The sequence below is a fragment of the Choristoneura fumiferana genome, chromosome 23, assembly GCF_025370935.1.
Source record: "Choristoneura fumiferana chromosome 23, NRCan_CFum_1, whole genome shotgun sequence".
NCBI classification, from domain to species: domain Eukaryota; kingdom Metazoa; phylum Arthropoda; class Insecta; order Lepidoptera; family Tortricidae; genus Choristoneura; species Choristoneura fumiferana.
Window position 1 is genome coordinate 19,180,650 of NC_133494.1, and position 18,258 is coordinate 19,198,907.

The window sequence follows — 18,258 nt, forward strand, 5'->3', positions numbered from 1 at the left end:
CTGTCGAGGTCAAAGCCTAAATCCGGTGACAATCCATCTTCTATAATCGCTACTTAAAACTTAAACTTAAATCAAAACCTGAAGTAACTTCAACAACACAAGGTAGTAAAGTATAAACTATCTTTGACCTCGACTGTACCCACATAAACCACAAGTTTAAAAAAAGATAAGTTGTAATAATACAAACAATAGGTAATAATTAACATTATCAGCAAATTTCAAGTTTATAGGTCAACTGGTTCTTCCATACAATTTTTTTAACAAAAGCAAAAATGAACAAAAAGATACTCTCCGGCGGGGAATCGAACCCCGGTCTCCCGCGTGACAGGCGGGGATACTTACCACTATACTACCGAAGATGTTGACTACAGTAGTGAATTTTTTAAATATGTTTTGCATCCTACCATAGACTAATTAATTATAAACTTGTATTTAAATAAAAAAATTAAATATTTTGTAATTTATTAACATATATAGTTTAAAAATAGATACCATACTTAAAGAAAAATTAAGAAAGATCAATAACTGATTAAATTAGGATGGAAAGATAAAAATGGTTTTTAAACGTATGACCTATTATTTATGTCACGTCAATGTCACTGTCAGTCAAACAAAAAATAGAAATGACGCCGACGCCGTAATAATGAGTTGAAGTTTTTAATTTTGTCTGAACAATATCTAAACGAAACAAAATGAGTGAAAAACTAAAGGAACTGAGGGAACGATCACAAAAGAGAAAGAAACTTTTAGCACAAACTGTACGTGGACCGAATATAACCTCGAACGTTTTAGTGCACAGTGAACGTTTGTTTGACTTTAGTTCATAATTTTTGGGTTGCAGCTTGGTGTTTCGAGTGTGAGTGAGCTAAGACAGGCTCTTGGGACTTCTAGCGATGTGCCAGCGAAGAAACAAGCGGTATCCGAGGGCAGCGAGGAGAAGCCATCGTCAAAGGACCAGCCCGATGGTTTGGTGTATACGGACTCATCAACCTTCCTCAAGGTGGGTTTACGACATGTTTGTTTAACAACTAGTGTTTACGCGCGTAAATCATTAGATACAATACAGCAGTTAAATTGAAATGGAGAGCGTAAAATTTGTAGTGTGGTATAACTGAGGCTCCCCATGAGGCTGACATAGTCACATTCGGTGTACTAAAGCCTCGTTAAAATACTAGATTAAAAAAAAATGAAATTTCGGGATTTTACAAATCTAAAATCTCGTGTCATGGTCTTTATGGACGTGACATTATTAATAGCAGCACCTAATTTCGGATCTCCATACCCACATGATGAGATTTCGAGATTTTATCTCGATCCTCTGAGAATATTGAGATAAAAAGTAGCATATGTATTATTCCAGATCTAGATACATTCCAAATTTTATCAAAATCCATGCAGCCATTCTAACATAGGATTTTCCGAAAATTCCAACGCGCTTTTCATTGACATTGCATTAAAAACCACCATGCCAAATTTACTCTAAGCCTACCAGTTATTTCAAAATTGTATCCCTATCCCATAGGAATATGGGGATAAAAAGTAGCCTATGTGTTATTCCAAATGTCCAGCTGTCTATGTACTAAATATAATCCCGATCCGTCCAGCCATTTTAGCATGAAGGAGTTACAAATAGAGATGGGCCGAATCCTGGTTTTATTATTTTTGCTAAATCTGCCAGGTAACCGGCAAAATTACCCGGCATTAAAATGCCTTTAAAATCCACCGCTCGGAAGGGCTAAGCGGTGTGGGGTGAGACAGAGAGTGTGACTTGTGTTTTTACATCACAATCTGCCGAATTTGAAGTTTGATTATTGATTCACTTGACATTAAAAATTTAACAAATTAATACTTAAATAAATGGATCTCAATGACTAGTTACTATAATTATAATAATGATTAATAAATGAGAATTAAAGACTTGATTTGATACTAAAAAAATTTAAAATTATAAGTTGATTTAAAGACAAAGCTCGCGCTGCTAGGCAGACTTGACACCCCACATTTCAGTCTACTCGTGACCACGGCAACTGTAACGTTGCCGAAACGTCGAGGTAAATATTACTCATGTAAAAATAGTGTGATAGTCCCGTTTATGGTATTTTGACTATGAAATACCACTTTTTGATCATTACTATAAGTTTTTTACTTTCCGGTATCTGGCCCAGATAGAACCTACAGAAATATCCGCTATTCACCCAAATAGTAAAACTGGGTGGATAGGCCGGATACTGAATACTGGACGGATATCTGTTGCATCTCTAATAAATATTATCACACTCAAGTAGTAGAGTTCAACAAATATTTTAAAGATAGTTTTTGTATTGATAATTTTTGTTATTGATATTCATCATTCATCAATAAATAAATAGTAAACTTGCACATGCATTACCATTGTCATGCACTTATAGGGTTCATGTTTGACTATAGTAACATATTTTAAAGCACTGCCCCCATCTTCATCACAATAGAGAATATGCAAGCATTTCTTTATTTGTTGAAATATATATCTTTATTGTTTGATAGACTGAGTTGTGAAAGAATTTTTTAAATATTTTAAAGAATTGATGTGGTTACTATGACATATGCTAAGATATGACAACCATAGAAAATACATATTAAATCTCATATTGTGGGAAGAAATGGATGCAAACTCCATTTGCTCATATCTTGCTTATTTTTGACCAAATTATTGATGATTTTTATGTTATTTTTTATTTTCAGGTTTTATTACATTAAGAAAAGTATTTGTATTCGCTATTATAATCAAAAGTAGGATTGCATGTTACACTAACCACATGAATCGCGTAATAATAATAATCTTCCAGCCACATTCGGATACAGCAACTACTTATTGTTATTATTATTGAAATAATACACTAGCAGCTCTTGCTCGAACTGATGCGTGTATATCACTGCACTGTTTACTTCCTACTATTGGGATCGTAAATATCATTTTCACACCTCTCCTTCAGAAAAGTAACTTTTCACTTCAGCACCTCAAACAGGCAGGTTTTGCTATGAGAAATCAGTGAGCAAAATGCGATTTTGCTCACTCCGTGAGACAAATAACTTTTTAATTATTTTTTTAATGCTGAGTACAGTGTTGGGTCTACTCACTGAATTCCAAATATTTTAACCAAAGAGGATTTGAACTTTACTTTGATCTGTCATAATTTCACTTCAACACGAAAAAACCGAGAGATATGATCAAATGTGTTGATTACAATCTTCTTAAATTTTTGGTATAAAAAATATATGATAAGTACCATGATAAATTACATGACAACGAAATATTTCCAAAATGTAATTTTCCCGATCTTTTAATAAAGTATGCAACCTCGTTGCACGAAAGCCGCTTCTCTTGTTTTTTTTATAAAAGAATCCGTTCCGTATACTGCTCTACAGTTGTAAGAAATATTGTTAAATTGAATTATTTTTAACAAATCTATTTATTTATTTATTTGTTTTATGGGATGACTTGAATAAATATACGTTTAATGTTCAACCTTTTAATGACCGCAAGATAAGCTTTTAAAGTATTAAAAATAAGTGTGACATTAGTACAAGAAGTCTTACAATGCATGTATGACATGAGATTGTATTGTATCTACTGGAAACATGGTTGCAAATGTTTATTATATTTGTTTCTTAATAATCGGATTCTATTGTAGGTTAGGTATATGTGGTTTTATTCTTATTACATTTATTATATTCGCTGCTGAGGTGAAAAATTGTATGTGTCACACGAGACCAAAGTTTTTCTCATCTTGTGTAGAATCCCTTGTTGCCAGGATTCTAACCTAGAATCACTCGCTGACGCTCGTGATTCAATTATAGAATCCTTCGCTTACTCGGGATTCACAATAACACTCGCAACAAAAAACAACTTTGCTCTTTTGCACAAAACTATTTCCTCCCTGACGAGAGGGAGCAAAGTGCAACTTTTCTGTTCAAGGCTTTTCTAAGTATTTATTGCAAATGCCATTTTTTGAAGTTGATAATTGTAAAGCCACGCCATTTCTATGCTGGTTGATCTTTAATAATATTTGAATTTGTTTTTTTCAAGTTTCTTAATGCTCTGTGTGAAAAGTTGTATGAGCCACTCGGAGCAAAATTATTTTCATCTTGGGCGTAACACTACACTTGAATCTCTCATTACGCTCAGGATTCTATTTAAATCTCGCTCTCAGGATTCTATTGTAAAACCTTCGCTACATTCTAGGTTCAATGTACGCCCTCGCCGTAAATACACCATTTTGCTCCCTTGTGACACAAATAACTATTGAATGTCATTTATCGTGCAGGGTACCCAATCGTCAAACCCCCACAACGACTACTGCCAGCACTTCGTGGACACGGGCCAGCGTCCGCAGAACTTCATCAGGGACGTGGGGCTCGCGGACCGCTTCGAGGAGTACCCCAAGCTGAGGGAGCTCATCAAACTTAAAGATGATCTCATCGCGCAGACTGCCACACCTCCCATGTATTTGAAGTGTGACTTAAAGGTAATTTTTACAATACAATACAGTACAATAACTCTTTATTGCACACCAACACATAGCAAGCAGTACAGAAAGCACCGGTATATGCAGCGACGTGGACCGTCAAATTTTTTTGGGAAATTGTTGGGGTTATTGGCGTTATTCTTTAAATTACTTCTCTAGCTTATGACTTTTCTAACGATATGCACACACACACGATATAACACTTTGGAAAAAAATAAATCAGAGTCAAATTACGGGGGTATTCCGTCGCTAGGGCGGTAATTGTTCGGAGTCAGCAAGTAAAGCTACTTTATTTTTATGTTTTTTTTTTAAATGGTTGTACAATTTGAACTTTATTTAATACTTAACTGTGTTCTAGTTATCATTTGTTTCTTCTAACTGTTCTCCCCTGTTCCTAATGCACGCCCGACATCTAAAAAATACGATGTCTACATTTGAAATTTATGTCATATTCGAAGTGAGCTCCGCGATTTCTTATGCAGGCAGGCAATCTTCTCCCTACATCGGTTTTATTAATTGTCTTTACGCGTTGATCGCAGCGACAAACGCATGTTTGGTAATGAGGGCTATCGCGAATGAATTCGCCGCTAGAGGCGCTAGTGTAGCGTGAGGTCTCCGAAATGTCAAATCTCATAGTTTTTGGGTGAGCTACGCGGGTTTATTTATAATAAGATTTTTTTTGTGAATATTTTGCATAACCTGAAATTAATTATGGCAATTATGCGTTACGGGGCAATGAATGTCTGTGTTTTGAGACAGTTTCGTCTTTCGAAAACTTGTCCTCCCTTTTTTCCGAACAAAACGGGACTTAGCAACACTGTGGTTGCTGGATATTTTTATGGTACGGTTTTAAGGTGTTTTAAATATGATTTTAATCTAAACTTTGTTTTAACGCCCGTAATAACAGACTCTGAAAGCCACACTTAAAAACCTCACGCAACAGTGCGCCATCTAGTGAGACAAAAAACGATAGCCCTCATTAGATTGCGTGGATTGTGATTGGTTGGATTAAATGTGCGTCAAACGCATTACGAACGCAGCGTTTATCGCATAAAACAACGGAGCGCTTTACAATTATTTTTAACCGACTTCAAAAAAGGAGGAGGTTCTATGTTCCAATGTTTAATACGCGAAGACTTAGGTTGAAGGGGTTGTTACGTGGTCTATGTCCGCAGACGTTCGACCTGAAGCAGATGGGCAGCAAGTTCGACGTGGTGCTGGTGGAGCCGCCGCTGGGCGCGGGCTGGCGCTGGCCCGACGTGCTGGCGTTGGAGCTGCAACAACTCGCGCAGCCGCGCTCCTTCATTTTCCTCTGGTGCGGCAGCTCCGAAGGTAACATCATCATTGTTCGATACAGCGCCATCTATAGTTCATTTGTTGAACTAGATTAGCAAAATGATTGATGCCCGTTGACAACCATGCACCTCATTAGTTCCAAAATAAAACACAAATGTGGCGGCGCTAGTATCGTGCATCAATATAAATAATTTTTTATTTCAACTCCAAATTTGTTACTTTTACGGGTATCCCGTAAAAGCCCCAGGTCTCTTTTTCTGGTTTTTCTGTGCATCCATGTCTCAGTTTGTATTTTCGATATAAATAAGGTTGTTTAAGTTTGTTTGTCTCTGTTCCATTACAATCGGCTTCGAAATAAAAACCCAATAATATCTCTCATTTTGTTCACCCAATTTTACAATCATCATCGTCGGTCTATCTTAGTCAACTGCTGGACTTAAGCCTCTCCAATGAGGATTCTCAGAGGGGAATCATCGCTAGATGGCGTTAGTACATCGTGAGGTCCGTTTGACGTTTGCTTGTGATTGGTTAAATTGACTCACGATACTAACGCCATCTAGCGAAGCTCATTTCAAATTTTTCCACCCACCGGTTTAGATTTTAGAGGGCGAGGGGGGACGCTCGATTTTAATGAAAATTTGCACTTTAAAGTTGAATATTTTACAAACAAATCATTGAATCGAAAAATCGTTTTAGCAACCCCTAATAGTTTTAAAAGACCTATCCTACAATGCCCCGCACTATAAGGTTGGATGAAAAAAAAACTACCCCCACTTTACGTCTATGGGAGGTACTCTAAAAAAATTTTTTTTTTAAATTTTATTCTATCATTTTGTCGGTATTTTGTGGTAAAGCTGTAATTACAGCTTTCTAGTACTGATAGTCCCTGCGAAAAGCCGCGGACGGACGGACAGACAGAGAGACATGGCGAAACTATAAAAACCACATTCAAATCGGACCACCCGTTTAAGAGCTACGATGCACACACAGACACACACACACACACACACACACACACACACACGCACGCACGCACGCACACACGCACACATACACGCACGTACGCACAGTGTCCGCCCGGATTGCTACCACCATTTGCTAGCTAATCCTGCCGTGAAGCAGCAGTGCTTGCACTGTTGTGTTTCGGCGTGGAGAGTAAGACAGCCGGTGAAATTACTGGCACGTGAGGTATCCCATCATAAGCCTCTAGGTTGGCAACGCATCTGCAATACCCCTGGTGTTGCAGACTTTTATGGGCGGTGGTGATGTCTTACCATCAGGAGACCCACTTGCTCGTTTGTCATCCAGTCGAATAAAAAAAATTGATAATTCTATGGCTTATAAGTTATAGTTATATTATACCACGTTATACTATGGATTTTAATACGGTTTTCACCATCAGTTAAAAAAAATTTCACGGGAGGCTTATTTATATAAATGATACATGCACCTACACTAGCGGCGCACCCCGGCTTCGCGCAAGGGTATTTGTGGAGAATGGAAGCTGAAAAATGTGAAGTGCCTTCGATTAGAGACCTTTTTTCTACAAAATTGCATTATTAAGGCGGAACGGAACTCTAATATGTAATAAAAGCAATAAAAGTGATATTAACATACCAATTTTATCTGCAGGACTGGACATGGGTCGCGAATGCCTCAAGAAATGGGGGTTCCGTCGCTGCGAAGACATCTGCTGGATCAAAACCAACATCAAGAACCCTGGGCACTCCAAAAACTTAGAACACAACGCTGTGTTCCAGAGGACCAAGGAGCACTGTCTTATGGGCATCAAGGGTACGGTCCGGAGGTCCTCGGACGGAGACTTCATACATGCCAACGTGGATATAGACTTGATCATATCTGAGGACCCGGAGTTTGGCAGCACGGAGAAACCGATTGAAATCTTCCATATAATGGAGCATTTCTGTTTGGGAAGAAGAAGGTATGATATAGTTTATCTTACTTTTACAAATGTATGATGTTTTAGATAATACTAGCCTAAACTTACCTAAACCTAGAATCCACCAGTAAAATTAGGAGGTAACCATAATAAAATAATGCTGGTGCTCAACATATGTATACAAATCAAATTTAAATAGCTTACGGAATCAGGCGTTACTTTGCGGAGGTCGCGGATAAGCAAAGTAACTGGTTTAGTTCATAAAACAAACTTATAAAATAAACATTGGTGTGGCCGCAGAACTATGTAGATTAAACTATGACGTACAAACCAAAATCTAATAATTTAATTTAAAAAAAATAGTGAATTATACATATGACAAAATATTGAAATAGGTTTTTAATAATTGACTTTCGATACAAGAAAATAATATAAACCAATTAGCCTATTTTGTGTGCCACTGCTGGACAAAGGCCTCATAACTGTGTGTAACGAATCCTTTACCTCTTGCCCTCAGAATCCACCTGTTCGGCAGAGACTCCACAATCCGCCCCGGATGGGTGACCATCGGCCATGAACTTACCAACTCCAACTTCAACGCAGAACTTTACGCCTCAAACTTCGTAGAGGGCCGGGAGAGTACAGGGTGCACTGAACGGATCGAGGCGCTCCGTCCTAAGTCCCCACCTAACACCAACAAGGGGGCCCGGCCGAGGGGCCGGGGGGGTTTCCGGGGAAGGGGCCGCGGGAGGGGCGCCATATAGGATAACTAGGCTTCTTTGTAATGGCACAGTTTTGACGGTTTTTATTTAAAATCTGGTAACAGGTATTTGATGGGAGTGCAATAAACCAGACTTGAATTTTCTGAATTCTTGAGTCTGACAGAATAGCGAATGTTTTAAATTTATGTTTGCTAGTAGAGTGGCGTCGTAATAACTCGATTCCCACCGGGTTGCATACCTAGAACTAGTAGTTTATTCACCATAGAGACTAATGACATCATCATCAGCCAGAAGTCATCCACTGCTGAACAAAGTGCTCCCCCTCAGAACGCCACAATGAACGACAACTCGCCACTTGCATGCACCGGATGTCCCCAACTCTCACGATGTCGTCAGTCGACCTAGCGGGAGGTCTGTCAATGGCGTCAATGCTTTGTCTTCCAGTTCGTGATCGCTACTCGAGGACCTTTTTCTCTCGACGGTTGTCTGTTCTTCGAGCGATGTGAATTCTTGCATATTCTTCGGGCTATGCCGGCATGACTTTAGTTCTTTGGCAAATTTCCGTATTCCGGATTTTCATACAACATATCCTACCAGCAGGGTAGTAATAATATTTCATACAATATTACTGCCTACATTTTATTAGGGTATTGATACATTGAGCAAATGACGTCAATCGTGACGTCAGCGATGACAAGTATGATAAGTTTGCGTACACTTACTCCGAAGTTGCATTCGAAGACATTTAACTCATGCTCTCAAGGTGAATTTTCACCGGCGAGACGAGACGAGAATTGAAATTTGTATGGCGGCGCCCGCGAAAATGTTAACTCCTGTTTACGTATTTCTTTTAAATAATTCTTTGGCTATAAATAATTTTACCTTGTAACGTCGCAACCTGAACAACTGCGTCTGTGACACTTATGTTATCATGTATTTCTTGCGCTCCCACATATATTTATTCGTTGTTAAACTCGAAAAAATATTGAACAAATTCATCTTCTTGTGAATTTTATTTTGATTCAACTGTGCCGCTATGAAGAAGCCTTTATTAAAACTGAACTTTTTAGTGCTCTTTGGAAGCTTTATTTTTATACTGTGTTCGAAACAAAAGATCACTCCAAAATAGAGTACAGTCGCGAACAGGGATTTTTCAGCCACTAGCCACTGTTACTAATTTGGCCGTGTAAATCGTGTAATGCTATTCTGGTTCATTAAAATGACAAAATTTACTTCGTGTAAATAACTCGGGTAAATTATGTGGCTCAACAATCGTAATGTACGCTCGCTGACTTTTTAAAGGACTTCAAAAAAGGAGGAGGTTCTTACTCTTTAAATTCGGATCTAGTGTGAAAACGCTAACTTCCTTAGAATTATTAAAAATTGCAGTATCTAGTTTTAACTATTTTAATTGTATAATATACAAATAAATTTGTAATACAGATAACTGGATGTCCAGTTTTGACATTATAAGAAGAACAGTGATGTGAATCTATCCATTATTTTTTATGTAATCCTATAATGTGTAGAAATAAAATGGTTGCAATTTTATTTTGTTTGTATTATTATAAACCATACACATCAAAGTAGATCAACTTCGTGCGAATTTGACCATTAGAAAGACATTTTTAAGAAGAGTACCTAATTTACTTCAAAATTATAGGGGCAATCTGTTGCTTTGCTTCATTACTCGGGGACAGACAAGTTCCAGTTGATTTTGTTTGAATTTCCATCCTGTTACTATATTGAACGGCAAAAAAATCAGGCCCTCAAATGTATGCAGTTATAGGTAATTTTGTATGGAGTGGGCCAAATTTTGTGCCGCCCAGTATAGTACAGCCGAGGGCAAACAAATCTTTACCTTTTAGTACCTCCCTTTTCACTGATGCCTCCTAACAATTTTAAACAAATCTTCACACACTAAACGTTACTGACAAAGTAAAGATAAATTGTAAACAGATCTTTGACCTTAGCATAAAAATAAAATAAGGAACATCCAAATGAAACAAAGAAAATAATATTTATACATCAATATATTTTATTTTACATAGGTTGTCTTTAAATCAACTCGACTATTCCGAAGTTCCTCAAAATATAAAAAAGACAAAACAAAAAAATATGACATATGAGATCTTTTACTTACTAAGATAAGAAAAAATTTACATTTTTTTTTAATCACTGTGGAACTAAGAACTTACGATTTAAAAAAAATACGCGGAAAGGGCTTTACTGACATCGTGGAATAGCAGTTTTTATTGTAAAAAATAGTGTCAATGGATCCCAGTGAGAAATTATCTTTTGTTAAGTCTTTCAACACAGTATCAGGGTAACTGAGCACTCGAAACCAGTCTGCTTTAGTGCCCGATATCGCAGAGTACCAGAAAGACCTCACAAGGACAAAATAGAATACTTTGATACCCTTTGCATCAGCTATATTACTTCATATCGGTACAATTGAGTAGAACTACCACAGTAAAAACAGTAACCAATCTACACACAAAGCGTCGAATTTCCATCCTAGAGCATACTCTCCCTCTCTGAACATAGCCAGAATTTGTGGGACAGCGTGCACTTACAACATTGCAAATTCGACACAATAAGTATTACTACTGATTAAATTATTTTGCAGTTCAATAAAGCCCTCAACGCTACACCAGTGCCTCAAATTGACAAACGTCCGCTCTCAACCTACCCGCACGTCAACTCTTATTATTATACAATACATAATTCATTTGTTATTATTATACAAGGCATATTACTTCACACACGATGCGGTCACTGGCCGGTTAGAAAAGTCGAAGAAAGAATAATGTGATCTATGGGGGCACAGATTGAAAACAAAAGCATAGATTAGAAACTACCACCCTGTTTCACTGCTGTTTAGTGCAGCAAGGCTACTTACTACGAAACTCGAAATTCGAAGTTCGTGTCGTGCGGTCCCTCTCGCTCTCGTATTAAATAGTGTAAGTGTCAGAGGGACAGCACGACACGAACTTCCGAGTTTCGAGTTTCGTAGTAGCCCAGCAGTTTAGTTCCAGTTGCATCATAAAATAAGTAGAAATTAACAGAGTAGTTAAACATGTTATAATTACATTGAACCCCACTGGGTTGTATGACACACAAGGTACCATAAATATCAGTGTATTTGAAAATGGAACATTCTCGAGCTGTTTGTTTTTAGCTTGCCATCTATTGCCCTGTTTAGTCTGTGCCGTGGGATAGGTTGCGTAAGAAGGCCGGCACCGCAACGCGTTTGACACCTTTCAAGTATAATCGTCATAAGATCACATTTTTTTATAAGGCAAACAACAATCTTTAAAGCTAAACCTTTGATAAGGGAAGGGGAGTCGGGCAAAACCGATAACGAAACTTTAGTGCAACTAAATTGGAACAATTATACCGCGGTGGTTTAATTGGAGCCTAGTGAAGTGACGCTCAATTTTTTTTATACTGATGTATTGATGCAATAGTATGATCTACCGCAACATTTGTTACTAGCTTTATCACAGCGGGTAGAATGAAGTTTTCTTGCAACTGAAATCTCGCTAGATGGCGTATCGTGTGGTCCGTTAGACATTAGCGTCACGTTGGAGATCGATCGATTTATAACTAAATGATTCAATCTCAAGCAAGACTGTACCATCAAACGGACATCTCGCCAACAGTGGCATCTAGTGATATTTCAATTCAATTAAATTCTTGAAAATATAGCTCCATCGATACTATAGATGATTCCGCCAATGTCGAGGTTGGAAAAGACACTATCAGTTTAGCCGTTGTTCGGTAGATTCAGTGTGCGATAATCGGATGAGGACTAGTGATATTTTGTTTGCGGGAAAACTTTCGTTGTAGACGTCAGTTGACTGGCTCACAATGAAAAGCCCGTGGTACTCACAATTTCTGGAATGGGGCTTTTTAATACTATACATGGCGGTAAAAATCGTTTTCGTCTATGAAAATAAATGGGTGGTAAACATGACTTAGTTACACCGACGAAGGATCCAACTAATAAATAACTCCTAGATTTGTACTTGATGATATATAAATATTAGTATGTATTACTCCGGACGCCAAATACATAGTTATTCGCTGTACGACAATTCAACTTCGAGGGATATGGAATCATCCATCCGTATTTACAATTATTGTGTATTTCTTTCAATAATGAACATTGTTTTAAACAATCATGAGCCAAATACTTAACAGATAACTATAATTTATATCATTCAATTCGAAGCCATACATTAAAAAAATTACAACTAATTAATGAAAAAAAAAAAGTTACAAATTCTCATGACACTTAATAAAAAATATTATTCAAAACTGGAAGCATTCGTGTAATGGACAGCCGTTGTCCAAACAAAATTTCGTTAAGAAGACTAATTTTAATAAATCCTAAACAAACCGAAACGTTTTAATTTTTTGTATTTTCCTCATTTTATTTTTCTTTCACATTTCAGCTTACACCCAAATCGCGTTCCGGTCGTTTCTATGACGTTCCTAACCTACATCTATTAAATAGAATCTATGCCTAAAGTCCTCTGTCCACGCTTCACTTTTTAAAACCGGTCAAAAATACGTCTTATTAAAGGTCACAGCGCATTACAGCCACCCGGCACCAGACCAGCACCGCCTCACCTCAAGCGGTTAGTATTCTTCGTATGGATTTGTAGGGGCACGCGCTCACTACATCAACTCCGTAGTGTCACCGGATCGCCTCACTCGCGAGGTTGCCACGCGCGGACGGCGAGTGGACCATCCGGTGACAGCCCGCTGCTCGCCGCCATAATGACTACTAGGAAAGCGTCCACGAGTGGACGCCGAAAGTCGTGGCGGTGCTGGTCGGGTGCCGGGGTCGGTCGTTAAATCGTTAAACACAAAAAGTACGGCGGCAGCGGGTTGGGGGTGCGGCGCGTCTATTTACGTGGCTTTATATGAACAACAATCCGTGGCGTCCGCGCACGATCCGCCCCGCGTAGCCGTCGGCCTAGGCGTGATATATATACTATATACGCTCGGCAAAAACCATCTTGATTAACATTATCTATCTGGCCCCGTCTCCGTCGTGTATATACCTGAGCTAGCTACTGCTACAGGTCTGTATTTCCCATGTGAGGCCAAAGTAGATTTGGAAATTCACACACATTGAAGCATTCTAGTTTTCACCGAAAAGCTAATACATTTTAAATGCAATTTCGCATTTAAGTTTGGTTCTCTTAACAGGCCATCGCTAGATGGCGTTAGTAGGTCCGTTTGACGTTAGTCTTGCTTGCGATTGGCTCATTTGGTTATTCAACCAATCACAAGAGTGACACAAATGTCAAAGTTGTCAAACAGACCTCACGGTACTAGGACCAACTAAGCTGTCACATAAACCCTCGTTCAGCAGGGCTACTACGAAACTCGAAGTTGGTATCGTACCGTCCCTCTCGCTCTCGTATTATACAGTATAAATGTCAGAGGGACCGCACGATACGAACTTCGAGTTTCAAGTTTCGTAGTAGCCCTGCTTAGTCGCGCTGCCATCGTTCATCCACCATTACCTCTCTATATTACGTTTTCTAGTTTTTTTTTCGTACAACGGCAAACCTACTAGACACTGGCAAAATTCTCCTCTAATGGACCGAGCCACATTTTTTCAAAAAAACGTGGCCGTGACCCCAGGTTCGAACCCATAGTGCTCTGCTTTAGAGGCCTTAGGTCATACCGATAGATTAAAATGAAGCGTGGACAGCGAACTAACCTAACTACACCATTTTGAACACTAATCCAAATCCATCCACTATCCACTTCGAATCTCAAGCGATACGATTCCATCAATCCATTGCAAATAAGAAAAAAGTCCCAACTGTATTGAAGACCTAGAACTAATTTAGACTCGTCTCAAACGAGATGGAACCTTGTCTCTACCTACATTATAAACAAGTGTCAGCCACAGGCATGCGTGTGTCCTTCTCACACGTATGAGCTAGAAGAGGACATAGCAAGCCGATGACAAACACTTATTCACTGCGTTTCAATGAACATAAGGGATTTGCTGACAAGTTCACTAGTTATTTGTCAATTTTAAAGTTGCCATCTAAATTTATAGCCGTTACAGTAAGATTTGAAGTTCGAAATTCTTTAACGGACTTTTTTGATTGAATTGAGAACCTTCTTTTTGAAATCGGTTAAAAAGAACATTCTTACGAAAACTAACCATGTGTGGAAATCTTTCGTACTAATTTTGATTTCCGGCGTACCAATCCAATCCAATCTTTTTAAGTCCCCCGTATAGAATTTAAATTCGTATGTATTTTTGACCTAGACGGTACTGTACGCTCAAAAACAACTTCAAAACGTCAAAAGCGATAGAAAGTAAAAAAAAAGTATGAAACTGGGACATTTGACACTGGATGCGAGTCAAGCAGTCATCAAATCCACGCCTAACATTCATTGTAACGCATAGCAACCCCTGACGTCAAATATTACTTTTCTTTCCTATAATACTTTAGGCATTACCGGCATCACTGATGCCTCAAGTCGATTAGAAACTTGAGAACATTGTAACTATTATAATTTTAATAAAATAAGTAGAACACATGGAACTTGATGATGCAGTCGGCAGTCAAATGGACGAGCGCTTGTGATGCTCAAAATGAACGCAATAGCGTAAGGTATACTGAGGCCGTATTGCCTAACGCGCCGACGTTCGCGATCGCACGCACCATCTTTCTACCCTCGTCTTATGCCGTATGATAGAAGAGGTGAAAAACGATTGTGATTCCAAGCGTTTTAGACAATAGTCTCAAATCATTTTGAGCAACACCAGCGCTTATCTACTTCTGCTTGACTAGTTTGATATATTATTATCCTAGTTTTCCATGTCTGTCGACTAAGATTTACTTTAGAAGTTTTATGATTGTCGAATATTTAAAAATTGCTTTCACGTCCCCAAATCCATCAGTCCAGCATAACCGTAATCGCAAACAGAATATGTTGTACATAAGCAATGAAATAATTTATTTAAAAAAATAGGATCGACGTCAATATTCTAAATTAGAGAACTATAAGTATGCTGATAAACAGATTCAAATAAAATAACTAATCTTCCCATGCGAAATATATAAATACAAAATATCCAATAAAATCTGGATTTTGAATATGAAACAACCGTGAGACTCACTCATATTAAATGATATTGTACCGGATAACTCACGTCTTAAATCGAGTTTAGCTTGACATATTTCGGCCCAATTCGTAGTCCTTCCTCCTATAATATAGGAGCAACGCGACTCGGCGGCTGCCGCAACACGCGCACAACATGCTCACGCATGCGCATGCACGTGCTGAAACTCGATTTAAGACATGAGTTATCCGGTACAATATCATTTAAAATCTTGATTATTCGCAATCGGAATCAACTCATATTTAATGCGGTCAATATTTTCTTTCACTTATCGTTAAAAAACAATATATATTTTTTTTATTAAAATTGTTATTTTATTTATGCTTCATTCATTATACAAGCGGATATATTTTAGTTCAGTATTGCACAAAAGCCACTCAAAATGAATAAAAGCATCGCTTTACAGTTCAAAGTTAAGGTTTACATCTCGGCTGTTTTCATTGCATACAAAGATCAAACTTAGTACCTAGGACAAAAACTCTGTTTCCGATTACCATTAGCTGTAACGACACCCAAAACGTCATAGAAACTAGAACCGCTTTCAAATCCGGACATGGCCTAGCCATTAAGCTTTGCCCTTTCAAGGCAACAGGAAAATAACTACCCCATTTTAAAACCTGGAGAGTCCCCAGTTGGGGGGGTAAAAAGAACGAGTGCGTCCAAACGTGGGCCGTTGCTATTGTCAAATCGATAGCCAGTCGGTACTCTGGCTCTTACTTCTAATCTATTACAGAAAAACAGATCTCCGTTACCACTAATATATTGTAATAATATGTACAATTAGAAAAATAATGAAATAAAACTACGGTAGCCCGAAAGTTGCGAGGGGAGCGATATTTTGGCTTTTCACATTCTTCAACGAAGGTTGTTGACATTTAATGGTAATTTTACTGTACTATACCCTATTCAACATGCATATAAATACACACATCGATTAGTGTGGTATAAACAATTGACCGACCTCAACCAATCTCTACCATCGATCGATGATAGATCGATTGGTGTTGTAACAACCTGGTGTAACAGAAATAAGAAACTATCGATCGACGCGACGTTGACCAATCTATTCTATCATCGATCGATTGGTGAGGTAAGACCTCGATATAGTAGAAACTATCGGTCAACGTTGACCAATCTATTCTACCATCGATCGATTGGTGTGGTAAGACCTCGAAAAGTGATTTAGCCCGAGTAACTTTCGTAGTTTCAAAAAAGCCAATTTAATTAAACTAACATTGATTTTGTAGCTTGTTGCATTCCTGTATCTCATTTACAAACAATTTCTAGATCACACACAGGTTTATACTGTGGGTTTATGTGGTAGTAGAACCGTTACATGCGACGGTAGGTATTTGGTGGTAGGTTTGCTAGTGAAGCCCTGAAGATCCAGTCCAATCCATGTCCATGAAGTCCTAAATACATTCATGCAACTTTACATTTGCGTGTCTTTCCTTCAGACTGTAAAAAGCAAAATAGGCTCCCAGATAATTTTTAACCAAAATGACGCAATATTTTTGTTTCTTTTGTATTTAGGCTAAGAAAGCGACGTCGGTATACTATGCTCTTTACAGAAATTCGCCAGTTTATTATAACAACATTCTGTTATTTTTACCAGACTGCCCGAAGGAGGGTTATTTTATATTTTAAGACTCGACTCTTAGGGGCTGTTTCACCATCCATTGATTAATTTTATATGACGTATAAATGTAATGCTGCCTCCTATTATTCGAACAAAACAAACATAGACGGCATCACATTTATCCGTCAAATTGATCAATGGATGGTGAAACAAGGGGTCAAAATATTTATTTTAGTACTGAAAACCAGATTAATTTACAGTGAGGGTATCTTGACAGGCGAAATATCCCTAGATGGCGTTAGTGTCGTGAGGTTCGTTTGACAAGTCTTATTTGCGATTGGCTAATATAGTGAATTAACCAATCATAAAAAAAAATTGTGAACACTAGAAATAAACTACTTTTGTGCAACACACGCATAAAGACTTGGAACCATACAGTTCACGTACAGCTATTTTTTCATCTTGTGGTGTGTAGGTGTGGTGGTAACATTATGTTTGCATAAAGACATGAGTGTATTAGCGGAGCAGTAAGCAGCACCAAATGATGTGTTGGTATTTTTTTTTACTTCAGTTGCTTGTCACGTCAACGTCAGTGCGTCAACTTTGTGAATTTTGCAATATGGATCTAAAAAAACATTACTAAGATGTTATATTACGTCGGTACATTTTTTTATTTCGCCAAAAACTTAACTGCCATACATCACGGCACGATCCATCAGACAAATCTGACGGAAACTAAACTCAAAGAGGAAGTACTGAATGACACACACCGACAGAGAACTTTATAAGCTCTGTATGCCATCTCGCTCATTTGTGTAATACGAGTGTGACAGAGTATAGGTAGATTCATTCACGATGACGCGTGCCGTGGTTCTTATTACAACGTCATTAATGTCTAATTTTGACAAAATCACGCGTCTTCGTGGATGGCACTTGGTATAACCGTCTTAAGCAAAGAGCATCCCGCCGCCACTTCTTAGCCTTTTTTCAAAATATTGCCGGCAATTGAGATCGTTCGAAACTACAAAACAAAATGCCTATCAAAAGGACTTAGTCAAAACCCTTGCTCGCTTTCGCATGATACTTAC

At 38.1% G+C, this 18,258-nt stretch overlaps 1 protein-coding gene and 1 non-coding gene across 2 annotated transcripts; one reads left to right on the top strand and one right to left on the bottom strand.

The window, feature by feature from the left end:
- Nucleotides 1–287: 287 nt before the first annotated feature.
- TRNAD-GUC (transfer RNA aspartic acid (anticodon GUC)) lies at nucleotides 288–359 on the bottom strand. The gene has a single exon. It is a non-coding gene; the product is annotated as a tRNA-Asp (tRNA).
- A 235-nt stretch (nucleotides 360–594) lies between these two features.
- On the top strand, nucleotides 595–15,880 carry LOC141441083 (N(6)-adenosine-methyltransferase non-catalytic subunit METTL14-like). The gene is made up of 6 exons (XM_074105723.1): nucleotides 595–758; nucleotides 842–1,000; nucleotides 4,305–4,505; nucleotides 5,681–5,837; nucleotides 7,434–7,743; nucleotides 8,219–15,880. The coding sequence occupies exons 1-6, from the start codon at nucleotides 693–695 to the stop codon at nucleotides 8,463–8,465; spliced, it is 1,140 nt and encodes a 379-aa protein (XP_073961824.1). The 5' UTR covers nucleotides 595–692; the 3' UTR covers nucleotides 8,466–15,880.
- The last annotated feature ends 2,378 nt before the right edge of the window (nucleotides 15,881–18,258 follow it).

What these genes read in the sequence shown, in the direction of transcription:
- LOC141441083 (XM_074105723.1), top strand. Translation starts at nt 693, where the DNA reads ATGAGTGAAAAACTAAAGGAACTGAGGGAACGATCACAAAAGAGAAAG. An exon ending in ACTCATCAACCTTCCTCAAG is followed by an intron (nt 1,001 to 4,304) that starts GTGGGTTTACGA and finishes TTTATCGTGCAG; the next exon opens with GGTACCCAATCGTCAAACCC. An exon ending in TTCTGTTTGGGAAGAAGAAG is followed by an intron (nt 7,744 to 8,218) that starts GTATGATATAGT and finishes TCTTGCCCTCAG; the next exon opens with AATCCACCTGTTCGGCAGAG.